The sequence below is a fragment of the Pelophylax lessonae genome, assembly GCF_965119305.1.
Source record: "Pelophylax lessonae genome assembly, chromosome: 12".
NCBI lineage: Eukaryota > Metazoa > Chordata > Amphibia > Anura > Ranidae > Pelophylax > Pelophylax lessonae.
Window position 1 is genome coordinate 53,056,140 of NC_138779.1, and position 14,903 is coordinate 53,071,042.

Below are 14,903 nucleotides of genomic sequence, written 5' to 3' on the forward strand. Positions count from 1 at the left end.
TGTCTCCTGTCAGCTTCTGCTGATGTGCTTTGGCACTCCTCGGCTCCCCCTGGCGCTCCTCAACTTCCCTCGGTCCTCCTCTGCTCCCTGACTGTCTCAACTGTCCCTCTGCTAACCTGGAAGGAGTTATTGGGACTCCCAGGAAGATGATGTTCGAGGACTGTATCTAAACTGTTATTAACCCTCTATTAGCCTGATCTTGGTTAGTAGAAAGTTTTCCTGGTTAACAAGCTCTCAGACCATCTGGATTCCTGGACTGACATTTGAAAGCACACAGAGAAGTGAAACTGACTTTCCCTTTTTCATTTTCTTTTTCCATTGCCTAAACCTGTGTTTAAAGCAGTTTGGAGTGTGGTCATATGTCTAGCAATAAGGTCACTATCTAGTAAAGCATTTGGAATATAGGGCTAGAAGCAATGACAAAGAAAAAGGGAGATACATCAGGGCTGCAGGAGGCCTCTAGCTCACAGCCCCAATGAGCGGTAATGGAAAAAAATAAGGAAGCAACAGCTAAACTGGAACAGTTTGCACATAATCCATCTCAAAATAATGTGAAAGGGTCGCAACCTAAGATATCTGTCACCTTCTGCAACTCTTAAGGGGTTAAGTCCAAGCGGTAAGCCCTCTGAAATGGCTTCAGTACCCTCTTCCCTGATTGCAGGGAGATCACCTGACCTCACTGTATCAGAGGCCTCAATGGCCAAGGAGCCATCTTTGAGAGAGGTATTAATGGTAGTAAATGGATGTAAATCTGCCCTATCAGAAATGATGGACCAGCTAAAAGGTATAAAAGTTGAAATGTCACTCTTCAGACATGATTTGCAAAAGGTACAGGAACGCACTACGGAGCTGGAGAGCAGAGTAAGCGGAGTGGAGGATGAAATAAAACCTATGAAACAAGAAATTGAGCTATTAAAAAGGGTACAGTTGAGAAGCAAAGTGATAAACTAGAAGATTTGGAAAATAGACTAAGGAGGAACAACTTCCACATAATCGGACTACCAGAAAAGAGCAAAGGGAACGATATGAGACATTTTTTGGAAAGATGGCTGCTGGAGGTGTTTGGGAAGGAAGAACTGTCCCCCTATCAAGAGGAGGCTGCAGCAGTTAAATGTAGGACGCACTATACGCACTTTAAGAAAACGTTTTGGCAAACATCACCGGGCAATTGAGACCGGCTAAGATGAACATAGCGTCCCAAGACACTTTGCCAAACATCACAAGAAATCCACCTCTGGCTTGAAAGTATGGGTCATCAAATCTATTCCCCCCACTTTCTCTGAGGTGGAAAGGTTTGTGCGCCTCTGTCGCAGAGAAACCTATTGGATATATGCCTTTGATGCCCTGTCACCCAGAGGGATAAATGAAGAATTAGAAGTCAATAGTTTACTGTAGGGTATTGTAAGCTTACTGTTATACTCCTTTTTCTTTTTATGCATTACTCTTCGATTCTATTCATGTATTTATCACCCCTCATTGTTATTGTTCACATATGATCGATTCATGCAGATGCAATACTGATGTGTAAGCCTGTGCTTCTCTGGTCCCCTCCTTGTGCTGTCTTGTGCCCAGAATAAGCACGAATTGTCATTTGCCCCCTCCCACTCCCGGCCCCATCCGTCTATATATATATATATATATATATATATATATATATATATATATATATATATATATATTTACACACATAGATCTTCAGTGGGCAGAGGTCTGATGAAGGAGCTGCGCATGCTCCGAAACATGTAACCTACCATCCACCAGCACTAGATGCCTGTTTGCGTCTCAGCGTGGTAGCCGGAAGTTCACGCCCCGCTCAGTGTACGCCCATACAGGAAACAGCTTCTTGGACATCCGTTCACGCGAGCATCGGCTCCTCTGACCCTGGACGCCACCACGGACTCACTGCAGCTCCTCACTTCACTTTTTATGGCTTACATTCTGTAAGTGTTTTTAACCTTTTATCCCTCAATAAATGTGAGATACTGCATTTAGAGGCACCTTGTTTCTTTGAACCTTTCCACAGAGCTGCTTCTTCTCCCAAGTGCTGCCTGGGTGTAGGTATCCCCACACAATCCATCCAGATCCAGGTTCTTATCTCACGGAAGCGCCCTCATACACCACTTTTTTAGCAGTTAAATATACAATACCCTATGTTATATCCGGTGCGACTGAGATTCGCTGCACAAGGAGTGGTCCAGTTTTTTGACACACCTGCCGCAGCCACAGCTTGGTTAGAAAGGGAATGAGCGGTCTATATAAATCCTGAAATAAGAGGTACAAATCTCAAGATGGGGACACAAGGGTTTTGTATATTGGTTTAGTAATAATCTTTTCTTTAAAGAGCATAGGATTGGAGTTATGATTTAAGGGTGAAGTGTGAAGTTGTTTAGAGAGTCACAGGTGTTTTTTGACACTGACACAAGGTATTTTTCTAAGAAGGAATCCTGGCACTTACACGAGCGGAGTATGGAACCACAATCAATACCCCCCAGGGTTTTTTTTTTTTCGGGGGGGGGGGGGGGGATGGGGTGGGGGGTATTCTTTTTTGTAAAATTAGGATAGAATAAGCAGATGCACTTATTTGGGATAGAAAGGAAAATGGGTATAGACCAGGCACGATAAAACTTTATCACGAGAGAGCGTTTATGTCGTCATGCAGGAGTGGAAGAGGGCTCCAGTGGCAACCTGTGAAGCTCTGATGAACTCCATGTCCAAGAGGGTTAAGGCAGTGCTGGAAAATAAAGGTGGCCACACAAAATATTGACACTTTGGGCCCAATTTGGACGTTTTAATTTAGGGGTGTACTCACTTTTGTTGCCAGTGATTTAGACATTAATGGCTGTATGTTGAGTTATTTTGCGGGGACAGCAAATTTACACTGTTATACAAGCTGTACACTCACTATTTTACACTGTAGCAAAGTGACATTTCTTTAGTGTTGGCACATGAAAAGATACAATAAAATATTTACAAAAATGTGAGCGGTGTACTCACTTTTGTGGGATACTGTACATCTCATTGATGTATGGAGGGTCTTATACCCCAAATCTCAGAACTATACCCATTTCTCCCAAGTTCATCAGTCATACAGTCGCATAGATTACTTCTTAATTGATCACAGTTGTTTGGATTGGTCTCCTGTATGTGACATTGGCTCTATGGTTTGGTCAGATTACTCCCCTATCTAGTTAACATTTTTGCTCCCCTCCACACCGGTAAAGGAGTGGACCTGGCGTCTGAACGACTCATTACTCTCACACTCGAAAAGTGTTGCACGGGTTACAGAGACCATCTCTAATTTCTTTGCGGATCATGCTTCGGATACCACCTCGCTCCCCATTCAAAGGGAAGCATTCAAAGCTGTCCTACGAGGCACCTTTAATCAAATAGGGGCCCACTTAAAGAAAGAACGCTCAGCCGCCATAGTGGCCGCGGTTCAGAAATGTAGAACCATGGAAACAGAACACAAACGGGTTCCCACAGTGGAACGTCTCACCAACATTTCTTCGGCCCGGTCTCAACTTCGAGAACTGTATGAGACGTCTGCACATATGTATGCAGATAAGCTTACCCTACACCAATATAAAACTACAGGATAAGTGTGGTAGACCTTTAGCCCACTCATTACATCCAAAATTACCTTCTACCTTTATAACCCACATTCAAGATAAATCCCCAGAGAATCAGTCTTTGCACCCTCATAAATAGTTCAGACGTTTAATGATTTCCAACAATCCCTGTATAATATTTCTACAGCACAGCCTCCTAATACTACAGCCCCTTCGGAGGAAGATAAGACATCCTACATTACTAGGACCGCATTACCCACTTTAGATGAAGACACTGTAGGCAAACTTAAAAAGCCAATCTTGGAAGATGAAGTAACGAAAGCTATTGCTTCAACCCCTGCTGGCAAGAGTCCAGGTCCTGATGGCTTTACTCCCAAATTTAACAAAGTATTTTCTTTCCCCCTTGCCCCTTTCTTGACTAAAATGTTTAATTCCCTATCAGAGGGTTCCATCTTCCCTCCATAGCCGCTTGAAGCACATGCAGTATCTCCCTTATCCCAAACCCAGATAAGGACCCATCCCTCTGCACAAACTACAGACCCATTTCCTTGTTTGGGGTAGAATTAAAAATATACGCTAAGGTGTTGGCCAATAGACTGCAGCCATTATTGCCTCAGCTAATATACTTAGACCAAGTTGGTTTCATAAGTGGACGTGAAACAAGAGATAACACCCTGAAAAAAACTCTTCTTCTGACTGATTATGCTCGCACTCAAAATATTCCTCTTTGCCTCTTAACGGTTGATGATGAGAAGGCATTTGATCGAGTGGACTGGCAATTACTTCGCCTTTCCCTGCAGCAGATAGGGCTTGGACCTCACATGCTATTAGGGATAATGACCCTATACACCTCCCCATATGCCAGAATCCAAATCAATGGCTCGTTATCCCCAGCGTTTCATATCCAGAATGGGATGTGACAAGGCCATCCCCTCTCTCCCCTTCTTTATGTTCTTATGATGGAACTCTTGGCCATTGCTCTGCGAAACAATCCCTCCATTCAAGGTGTTACAGTTGGTCCCCTACATTCCAACCTTGCCCTCTTTGCAGATGATTTGTTATTGTTTGTAACCCAACCCCACTCATCACTACCCTCAATCATACAAGAATTCAAGGAATTTGGGGCTGTAAGTAACTTCAAAGTCAATCACAGCAATTCAGAAATTCTCAATATTTCGTTGCCTGAGGTGACTCAAACAACTGTCGTCCTTGTTTACTTTTAAGACTGGTTCTACTTCTATCCGTTTACTAGGAATCAATATACTGTCCGACACATCCCAATTCTTTTCTGAGAATTAGGACCCACTGCTTCTCAGAACCCATTTGGACTTATTCACTTACGCAACTAAGAGACTCTCCTGGTTTGGAAGGGTAAACGCTTTGAAAATGGATGTTCTTCCAGGCTTCCTATAATTATTTAAAACACTCCCTGTGAGTATACCCACCTCTTACTTCAGGAAGCTTCGCCGGATATTTTCTAAATTTTTCTGGAAAGCAAGCGGCCCTAGAATAAGGAACGAAATGCTCTCTCTTCCGAAAATTCACGGAGGAGCTAGAAAACCTGACACTTCTCTATACCACAAGGCAACGGTACTTACAACGATACTTACTCCAGTGGACTGGTTTCACCACTCCTTGTCCAAACTCTGGGTCCAATTGGAACACCACCTAAACTCCATCGATCTCTGCACTCTGCTATGGACACCCACGGTTCATCGCAAGGCCATGTCACTTTCCTGTAATCTCACTTGTCAGACACAACAAATATGGGACCGTTTGATGTCATCCAGTACTTTTTCTAAATTGCAGGGACCCATGACTTTCTTCTTTTTGACTCCGGCCCTTTCCGCCGGCTGCTAGTAGAACAGGGTTCCTTCTATGGCGTAAAAGAGATCACAGATGCCTTGCCCAAGCCCTACGTGTAGACCTGTCTTTGCTGACTGACTCCCCGACCCGGGTATCCCTTCAACTTCCGACAGGATGGTTTCAGAGACAACAGGTTCTATCATACCTCCATACTCTTCCTTCCTTACCAGGCGTTACATCTGAACCATCAGGATTTAAAGAATTGCTCCTACAGGCCGATCCTCCTACTCGTTTCGTCTCTCAACTATATTCCTTATTACTTAATACTTTCTCTCCAGACCTTCCACCATACACATGAGTATGGGAAAAAGAGCTACAACATAATATTTCGCCTATAGACTTGCAAAAATGCTTTTTTTTTGACACATAAGCTCTCCCTAGCAACCAAACCCCAAGAAAAAGGATTCAAATTGACAACTAGATGGTACAGATGTCCTACCACCATTAAACACATTGACCCTACCTTGACTGATACTTGTTGGAGATGCTTATCTACTAGAGGTACTCTACTACACATATGGTGGGACTGCACTCCCGTCCGGAAACTATGGGAAACAATTTTGCTTTATACTGATGGCGACCTCTATCCAACCCTCACCTGAGAAAGCCCTACTATCTATGATCCCGGGCTCTTTCAGATCAATTAAAAAAGATGTCCTTCAACATTTCTTAGTCGCAACCAGGGCAGTAATTCCTAGATACTGGAGGATGTCGGATGTACCTTCCCTGGGAGAATGGGCCCTTGAGGTGGACAGAATCAGAGACCTGGAGCATTTTTTGGCTCAAGAATCTGGAAAGGAGGAACAATTCTCCATTGCTGGACTTCATGGTCCACGTTTCGATACTCAGCGGAGTTTGCCAAGTGGGCTGGGGGCTTGCCTGACAATACTGCCCCTTAGCCGTAATGGAGTGTGTATCCCTCTTTTTCTCTTCTGTGTCTTCCCCTTCTGCTCCCTCTTCTATCCCTCCCTCTTAATGTGACAACTTATTGAAACTAGCCCAATCAAACACCAGTTCCGTGAAACCATTCATTCATAACAAACTTTAAGTGATCCCTTCAGTATAACATTTCCTGAGAGATTGAAATTCTCAGATGAATATGCGAGGCCTTACAATACCCTAAAGTGCCCACGTATTATTCCCGGTTGTTTAAGTTAACTGATTGCTATAGAATATATTCATGTTTTCATATTATTATCACGGCAACCAACTTTTACTATATCACAATATGCAGACAATATATTGTCAATATTAACCCTTTTTTTTCTACTTAACTATAAATCTGAAGCACTATTGTACAAAGATATGTATACCTTACTCTGTCTACTCTTCAATAAAATACGATTGAACTAAAAAAAACAGCAAGATCCCCTGTCAATGAACAGAGCTCTGTATTGTTTGCAATTACAGAGCTCTGTATTGTTTACAATTACAGAGCTCTGTATTGTTTACAATTACAGAGCTCTGTATTGTTTACAATTACAGAGCTCTGTTCAGTGAATCACGGAGTCGATCACCAGGTGCCAGCGGTCAATCACCGAGACCCTCTGATCAGCATGCACCAAAATCATAGCACAGCCAGGTCAGTGGGCGTGTGGCTAACATACTAGGTACACGATCCAGCTCAGAGAGGCTGCTTTGCTGCCATACTAGTACATTAGGTGGTCAGAATATAGAAGGCATAACATTTGTATATACTGTATAAACATATAGCTACCTTTGTTTCTTTTACTTAAAGTGATTACATAACTTTTTTAACCTTTATTTTCAGATGCATAAGGGGCTGCGAGAAGTGGGGGTGGAGACTGCGTGGGGGGAGGTTGAAGACTGCAAGGGAGGGGGTGTCAGCAAGAGACAGAGAGAAAAACACTCCAACCGTTGGAGGACAGGCAGGCTGTTCTCACATCACAGCCAGAAAACTGACCATGCTGGGAAGGATGTGCTCTCATGCCTGGTGTGGTCAGTTTAAAATAGAAAAGCAAGGGGACTGGCAAGGTTACCAGATACTTCACACAAAGGAAGAAATACAAATACAACAGGATCCTTTTTAACACAAGTACACAGTACAACAGACACATATCAGGATTATGAAATGTTGGAGTAACATTCACTTTGAAACCCAACTCCGGTTACCTTGAAAATGATCACTTGCAATGGGTCTGCCTGCACTGCAAGGGTTGATTACTCACTTAAGTCAAGGGGGACTTGTTTTACTTAGCAGAATTTCTACTGCTGCTGCACACTGCAATGTCTATGTTTCATATGTCATTAAGACCAATGCAGGGTCCATAGGCCTGCATTAGATTTGATGATGCTGAGGGACAATTCATTGCCAGAGTATGGGCGAGATGAGCATTGGATGAGTAAACATTCTTACTCTCCCCAAGACTCAACAAGCAATTAACCATTGCAGTGTGGGTGCAGCAGCCCCACTACAAGGGAAGATTTTCACATTTCCTGGAGTTTGGCTTTAAAGCTGAACTCCAGCTATGGATTTCAGGTCCAATGTAAATATGCCTGCACATTACTGATTGCTGTGTAAAGTGACAATAACTGTAAGGCTGGGTTCACACTGGTGTGATGAGGGAACCACAGCGATTCTAGAATCGCAGGCAGTTCACACTGCGCTCTGTGAACCGCTGCAGGTGTCAATATAAAGTTGAAACCCCCAAATTGGTTCACAGAATGCAGTACAAACTGTGGAATCGGATAGAATCGGATCACATGGGTCTGAACACCCATGCAAACTGATTCCAGTGTGAACCAAAAAAAAGAGTGCTGCACCATTTTGATGCGAATGCGATGTAATTTCAGCCACACAAACCCCACAGACATCGCATGTGATGTGCACAGGAATGCGGTGAGAATCAAATGCGATGTCTGAAATTGCATTAGTGTGAACCCAGCATTATGCTTGCCATACACTAGCCGAAGTATCGGGCAAACTCAATTTCGAAAAATTAAAAATCGGTCCTGAGAGCAGACGATCGTGCCATCATGTAATGACCGAATTTTGAGCGATAAATCGTACAATGGACATAAATGAATTCAGTTTGTCACATTTACCTAGTGCAAACAGGTCGGCAGAGAAACACATTAACCTTTCAATTCATCGTTCGTTTATCGATCGGCCGGCAGATTTTCAAAACCTGTTCCTTCGATTTTTCGGCTCTGAAAACTTGAAAACGATTTTCTATTTGTGCCCATTAACTGGACAAAAAAGGGACGATTGGACCAAATGACAGATTTTCAAACGATTTTTCGGCAGGTGTATGGCCAGCATTACAGACGATACTAATAGGGTGATCGCCACTGCCTTCCAAGTCCCCTGCTTAGCGGCTGCTCTGCTACATTGTGAACTAATTAATGCAAAGTGTTCCCTAATTGGACGAGGTGGAGAGGTAGAGAGGTGATATCACGATCCACCTTGTTCAACCAGAGAATGCTTTGCATTCCTTGAGAAAAACTCAAGTCATCCTATGACTGGTGCCTGTGTGGACTGAGTAACCCCTGTAGTTGCTATACAGCAGGGAAACAGCTCAGCATGGGCCCCAGAAGATAGCGGAGATCACTGTAGTAGTCACCACTTCCACAGCGGTCCAATGGGTAAGATATATGCATGCTTACCTTGTTCCAAGCTGGACCAATGAAACTGCACAATGAAATCCATAAGTAGAATTCAGCTTTAATCAAGTTAAAACAAGAGGACAGCAATACATAACCATAGCTAAATAAATGCCTGCTTTGCAGTAAAAAGAATCAAAACCTAAAAGAGACCCCAAGTACTTACCTCCTGCTCTGGGCTCCTCTGCCATCACAGATTATTGTCCGGATCATGTTTGCTCATTTTTCTCCAGCAGCCATTATTCCTTCATCAGATGCAAGAGGGGGGTCCAGGGATGCCTTGGATCCTTCTGAAAGTTACTTCACAGACACCTGTCTGTTCAGTCAACAGGTGCCACACTTTATCCCAAAAGAAACGCCTGGGCGCGAGCAACTGTTGTTCGAGCTGGTTGCAGTATCATGCAGTAGTAGGTAGAAGCTCAGGAGTAGGAAGTCTGATGGGTATTCCTCCTCACTGTAGGCCTGCCCAGATCACAAGAGGCTTTCACTTCTGCATGACCCTCCCCTTCAGTTCTGAGTCAGATGTCATAACAAACCTCTGTGTTTAGGCAGGCAGATGATGGAAAAGTAATGCAAGGGGACAGGCTACCGGGCAGATTTCACCAACATTGAAACAAACATATGTCTGCGTGGTTTAGGATGTTTTGTTGCAGACTTATGGGCCATACACACTATAAGATTTTCTGAAGACTTTTATCTTTAGACTTACCAAAACCATATAATATGAGGTCAAACCTAAACACTTTCAATTTGTATGCAATCAGGCAGGCCCTTGCACTACATAGAAAAGGTAAATCTGAAGGAAATCTAACCACAAAAGTTGGATAGTGTGTATCCAGCTTTATGCTTGCCTTACACTATACGAAAAATCATTCAAACTCATTTTCGAAAAATAAACACTTGGTCGTGAGACCAAACATTCGTATCATCATGTAATGACAGATAAATCATTCAATGGACATGAAAGAATCAGTTTTTTGTTTGTTTTTTCACTTATACCTAGTGGAAACAGTTTGGACGAGAAACACATTAACCTTTCAATGTATCATTCATTCAGCAGAAAATGTCCAAACTTCCCTTCATTTTTTTTTGGCTCAAAAAACGTCGCAATTACTGATTTGTGCCCATTAACTGGCCGAAAAACGAACGAACTGTCCGAAGGACCGAATTTTGGCCGGTTTTTCGTATAGTGTATAGCCAACATAAGGCTGGGTTTACACTTGTGCGATCACAGACATCGCTTGTGATTCGCACCGCATTGCTTTGTAGATCACATGCGATTTCTGTGTGATGAAAATTCAGCCTTACAAACTGTATGGCTGAAATCGCATCACAATGGTGCAGGATCCTTTTTTGGTACGCACTAGAATCCGATCGCATTGGTGTTCACACCTATGCAAACTGATTCCTGCACCATTTCACAGTTCGCACTATCTATGAACCGATATGGGAGTGTCATTAACTTTACATTGACAGCGACTCGCAGCAGTTCACAGATGTCAGCTTTGCTTTTTTGGTTCAATAGACTTCAATATAAAACCTGCCGAAAAGCACGTAATTTTACTGCGATTTTCCCGCGTCTTGCGTTTTTAAATCTGCCCAACAACAAATTTTCCAAAAAAGAAGCATAAAAGACGCAAAACACAAATCGCTGCAAAATCATGGAAAAAAACGTGGAAAGTCTCTCAGATCGCCCACGAAGTCAGACTAAAATGGCGGTTTAAAATAGCGCAAGTTCAGCTGAACTCGCGTGATTTCAAACCCGCACTCAGTATGAATGTGAGCTTAGGGCTCAGTCATAGGAGTGTTCAGCTCCATGCAGTATTCAGAGCCTTTTTTTTTCTACTGTTGAGCTGCGTGCAGGCGGCCCATCCACAGTGAACGGGTCCACATCGGCTCAACTGCACAGCCGGGACTCAACTGCACAGCCGGGTTTGACAGGTAAGCAGGGATGGATGCACAAACCTGGATGCAGAGCCTGTTGGTCCAGTTCCGTGTGCTCATCCCTGCATACCTGTCAAACTCAGCTGTACAGGTGTCTCTTCCAGGTTCTTGCAGTCCAAATAAATGGCCATTGCCCTCACCTATAAATGGCCTTAGCAGCAAGGAGCACATGGAAGGGCAATGCATGCAAACCAAAACCAGAGAAATTCCCTGCTCAACTTACCAACCAGCCTGCAAACAACTGAATTCTCCTGTCTAAGAGTATGCATTAAAAACAGGGGTTTAATCTAGGGATCTACCAATTATCTGCAAAGCCGATATATCGAGGGCCGATATGCACTTTCCCCAATATATCGGAATTACTGATATTGCCGATATAAGTGCTTGTACCGGAGTGATGCCTGCAGCTAGAGGCATCACCCCTGTACCGGCATCCATAGCCAAGGATCGGCTGTCTTGTAATGATGACAACCAATGCGGCTGAGAAGCCAATCGGCTGTCATTACAAGGAATATAAACATTACAAGGAGTGCCGCCTTCCGTGGCTCGGCCGCCAAAGGCCCGATCAAAGCCCCATTCGTCTCTGATCGGCTCTCCATGCAAAAACCCGGAAGTGATGTCATGACATAACTTCCAGGTACTGCCGCCAGATTTAAAAAAATGACAGCTCAGATCCCCGCTGAGCAAGCAAAGTCCGTGAAAACGGATCCGCCCCGTGTGAAAGGGGCCTAAAGGTGAAGTGTGGGAATCAAAAATGAAAAAATCATCTACACCCACTTCCCTGTTGCAGCATCAGTCTGACACTGCAGCTGTCCCCCTCCTGCTCTTAGCCAGAAAACTGAGAGATCACATGACCACTGATTGCTCAGTTCTTGGCCCACTCAGAGCGAATAGCAATGACTGTGAATCATCGCTCTCTTCTCTGCCCCTCCAGCATTCACTGGGGCAGTGGACTGTGGAGGAGATGGGAAAGGCTGACTCAGGCTTTCGGAGGTGTGCTAAAAAGCTGAGCCAGCTGCCGATCAAGCGTCTGGGTGGATCCTGACATTATTGTTGGGTTTTTCTCAGAGAGACTGGAGCGACTCTGTGACATTAGCCGACAGTGAATTTTAGCGTGCTCTTGGCTGATTCTGGTTCATAGGAGAGCACAAGTAACTCCACACCTGTAAACCAGAAGAAAAGTATGGGCAACCAAGATTTGGCCATACTTCTCTTTTATAGAAAAACTAAAAGCAAAACTTTTTCATTTGAAATTGAGTAAGGGAGGGCTATAACCCCTGCCATGTTTTTTTTGCCATCTGTTTTCCATTGGGGAAATGTCCCTTCACTTCCTGTCCCATAGCCAAAACAGAACCCCCCCCCCCCCCCCAAAGTGAGGGAATCCCTAGTTGTCACCACAGCTAGAGTCCCTTTTTTGAAGTTTTCCCTGCTATTGCTCTTCTGGTGACAACCCAAAATCCGTAATTTAATTTTACTTTAAGGTAAACAGGATAAACAGTAAGGGCGAATCTACCTAATGGGAATACAGACAGCTATAAAAACCTGACAGGGGTTCTAATCCCTCTCCACTCCAAAGCTTAAAAAAATAACCTCCAGCTATACTTTGAAGTTAACCTGTATTTATCCAGGGTGAAGCAAAGTTAATTTTGTTCTCCTAAATGCAGTATTTTATTTTATTACATTTGATTTTGCAATAGATTGATGCCAAAATTCTCCTGACCTGTATGCAGCACCTTTACAAATGCTCCTATCCTCCTCTTAGGTTTTAATGACGTATTCAAGTCTTACCTGTCCTGTCCAACTGGTTCACTTTTAGTCACCTGTGCCAGGCCTAATTACAGTAATTGTGGTTATCGATCTTCAATAAACACATCAAAACAGGTGCCATACCGATTCATGCCAATCATCCAGCCACACTGTCAGTCCATAGCATACAGAGTGACGTGTGTTTTGTCTCATCATGGCAAAGTGAATAAATCACAGTTAAGCTGGCCATATATTATACAATTTGATTGTCCAATCTCTGTACAGTGTTCTCTAGATCTACCAAAAATTATAATGTAATGTTTCACGTAACAGCACAAGGGGCGAGGTCTCACTGTGACATCACTGGATGGCAACGACCCATGGCAGACATCGGAGATGACACAACTCCAGGAGCCAGTGCAGGAGAAGGACCAGGTTGGTGGCAGAGAAGACAGCAAGTGGTGGAGAAAACAGCAGGCGGCGGAGAAGACAGCAGGTGGAGGGGAAGACCAGAGGAAGAACACATCACCGGAGGGGAAGACCAGAGGAAGAAGACACATTGGGGGACATTCTTCGCTTTTAACCACAGCCCAGGGTTGTCGGGAGGAGGCCCTTGTCCCAACATGGGGACAAGTTGCACCCTGCCCCAAAGCACCCACCCCCCCCCACGTTGAAGGCATGTGGCCTGGTATGGTCCAGGAGGGGGGGGACGCTCGGATAAGAGTCTGGTAGAGATTTTTCGGGGGACCCCATGCCGGTTTTATTTTTTTGGTGCGGGAGTTTTCCCCTAAAGATCCATACTAGACCGAAGGGTCTGGTATGGTCTTGGGGGAGAGGCCAAGCCACTGAAGCCCGCTGTCGGCTGACATCACAGAGCCAATCCTGGCTCAGGCAAGATCGCGACAATGAAGTATGGATCCGCCCACATGCCTGGACCGGGGCCCGGCTCAGCTTCATAGTGAGCCGCTAAGAGCCTGAGCCAGCCACTCCTGCCCTCCTGTCCCCTCCACAGCACAGCACTCCAGTGAGCACGGGGGGGGGGGGGTGGTCAGAGCAGAAAGCCGGTGACTGACAGTTACCAGCTTTCTGCTCGGGGTGCCCTGGGAACCGAGCGATCGGCAGGGCTTGGCCACTCGGTTCCCAGCCTTAGAGCCGGCAGGGGACAGATGCAGCATCCACCCAGGTAAGCATGATTCTGCAAAAAAAAAAAAAAACATATTTCTGAACAGAAAATCAGGGGAAATCTCTCCAATGGGGACAGAGACCATATGGCCGGCCAATGGCCATACACAATGCAAATTTCTTCAAATTCCCACGATTCCCCCATCAGCACAGACAGTGCTGACAGGGAAATCCCTCCTGCTGAGGAGAGAAGACTAATCGCAAGAGAATCCGGCAGGCTGGTTGTACCAAAGCTGATCGATTAATCAACTTGGTACCTTCAGCCTGCCCATTAAAGCGGAGTTCCGGAAAAGTTTTTTTAGAAAAAAATACCCCCAGGACAGTGAGGGCTAGTGCATTCCACAATGGATAGCCTCTGAACTGTCCCAGGTCGCACTTACCTTTTAGAAGAAATACTTACCTTGAAAATTTTTTCTCCAGCGCTGCCATCTCGGGTGTGGGCAGCTGAAGCCAGGGCGTCCTCTTCGGTGTTCTCTTCCGTGTCTTCTTCCTCCCAGAATGCCCTGCACCGGCCCCGCTCGTCACTTCTGGGGCAGGCGCATCATCCCTGCACAGCTTCTGGGCATTAGCAGGGAATGACGCGCCTGCACCGGAACTGACGAGCGGGGCCGGTTCAGGCACGTTGATTCCTGAGAGCAATGACGTTCAGCTCCCAGGAGTCATCGCAAGCAGGAAGTGATGGCGCGGGCCGCGGTCACAGAGGGAGGAAGTAGAAGGAAGGTAGTATACTTTCTTCAAAAACAAGGTAAGTAAACAAAAAAAAAAATCCATTAATTTTTCAGGTTAATGTCAGCTAGCGGATAGCCCAAAGTAATTTTTGAGGCCGGAACTCCGCTTTAATGGCTTGAATCTCAGCTGGTTCCTGCTGAACCGGCTGTGATTTGAGCCGTGTATAGCTGGCCTTAAACCTCACAGATGTTCTAAAGCACAGGTGGCAAACACAAGGCTGCGGGCCGAATCTGGTCCGCCAGG

The 14,903-nt window shown here is 44.8% G+C and overlaps 1 protein-coding gene across 1 annotated transcript in view; it reads right to left on the reverse strand.

Annotated features, from left to right (window-relative positions):
• TIRAP (TIR domain containing adaptor protein) overlaps positions 1–9,497 on the reverse strand; it is a gene marked incomplete at its 3' end in the record, with an annotated part of 55,461 nt that extends 45,964 nt beyond the window's left edge. The window contains exon 1 of the mRNA XM_082273503.1: positions 9,226–9,497. Coding sequence (XP_082129629.1) covers positions 9,226–9,272 — 47 coding nt within the window. The 5' untranslated portion in view covers positions 9,273–9,497. The remainder of the gene's footprint in view (positions 1–9,225) is intronic.
• Positions 9,498–14,903: the final 5,406 nt, after the last annotated feature.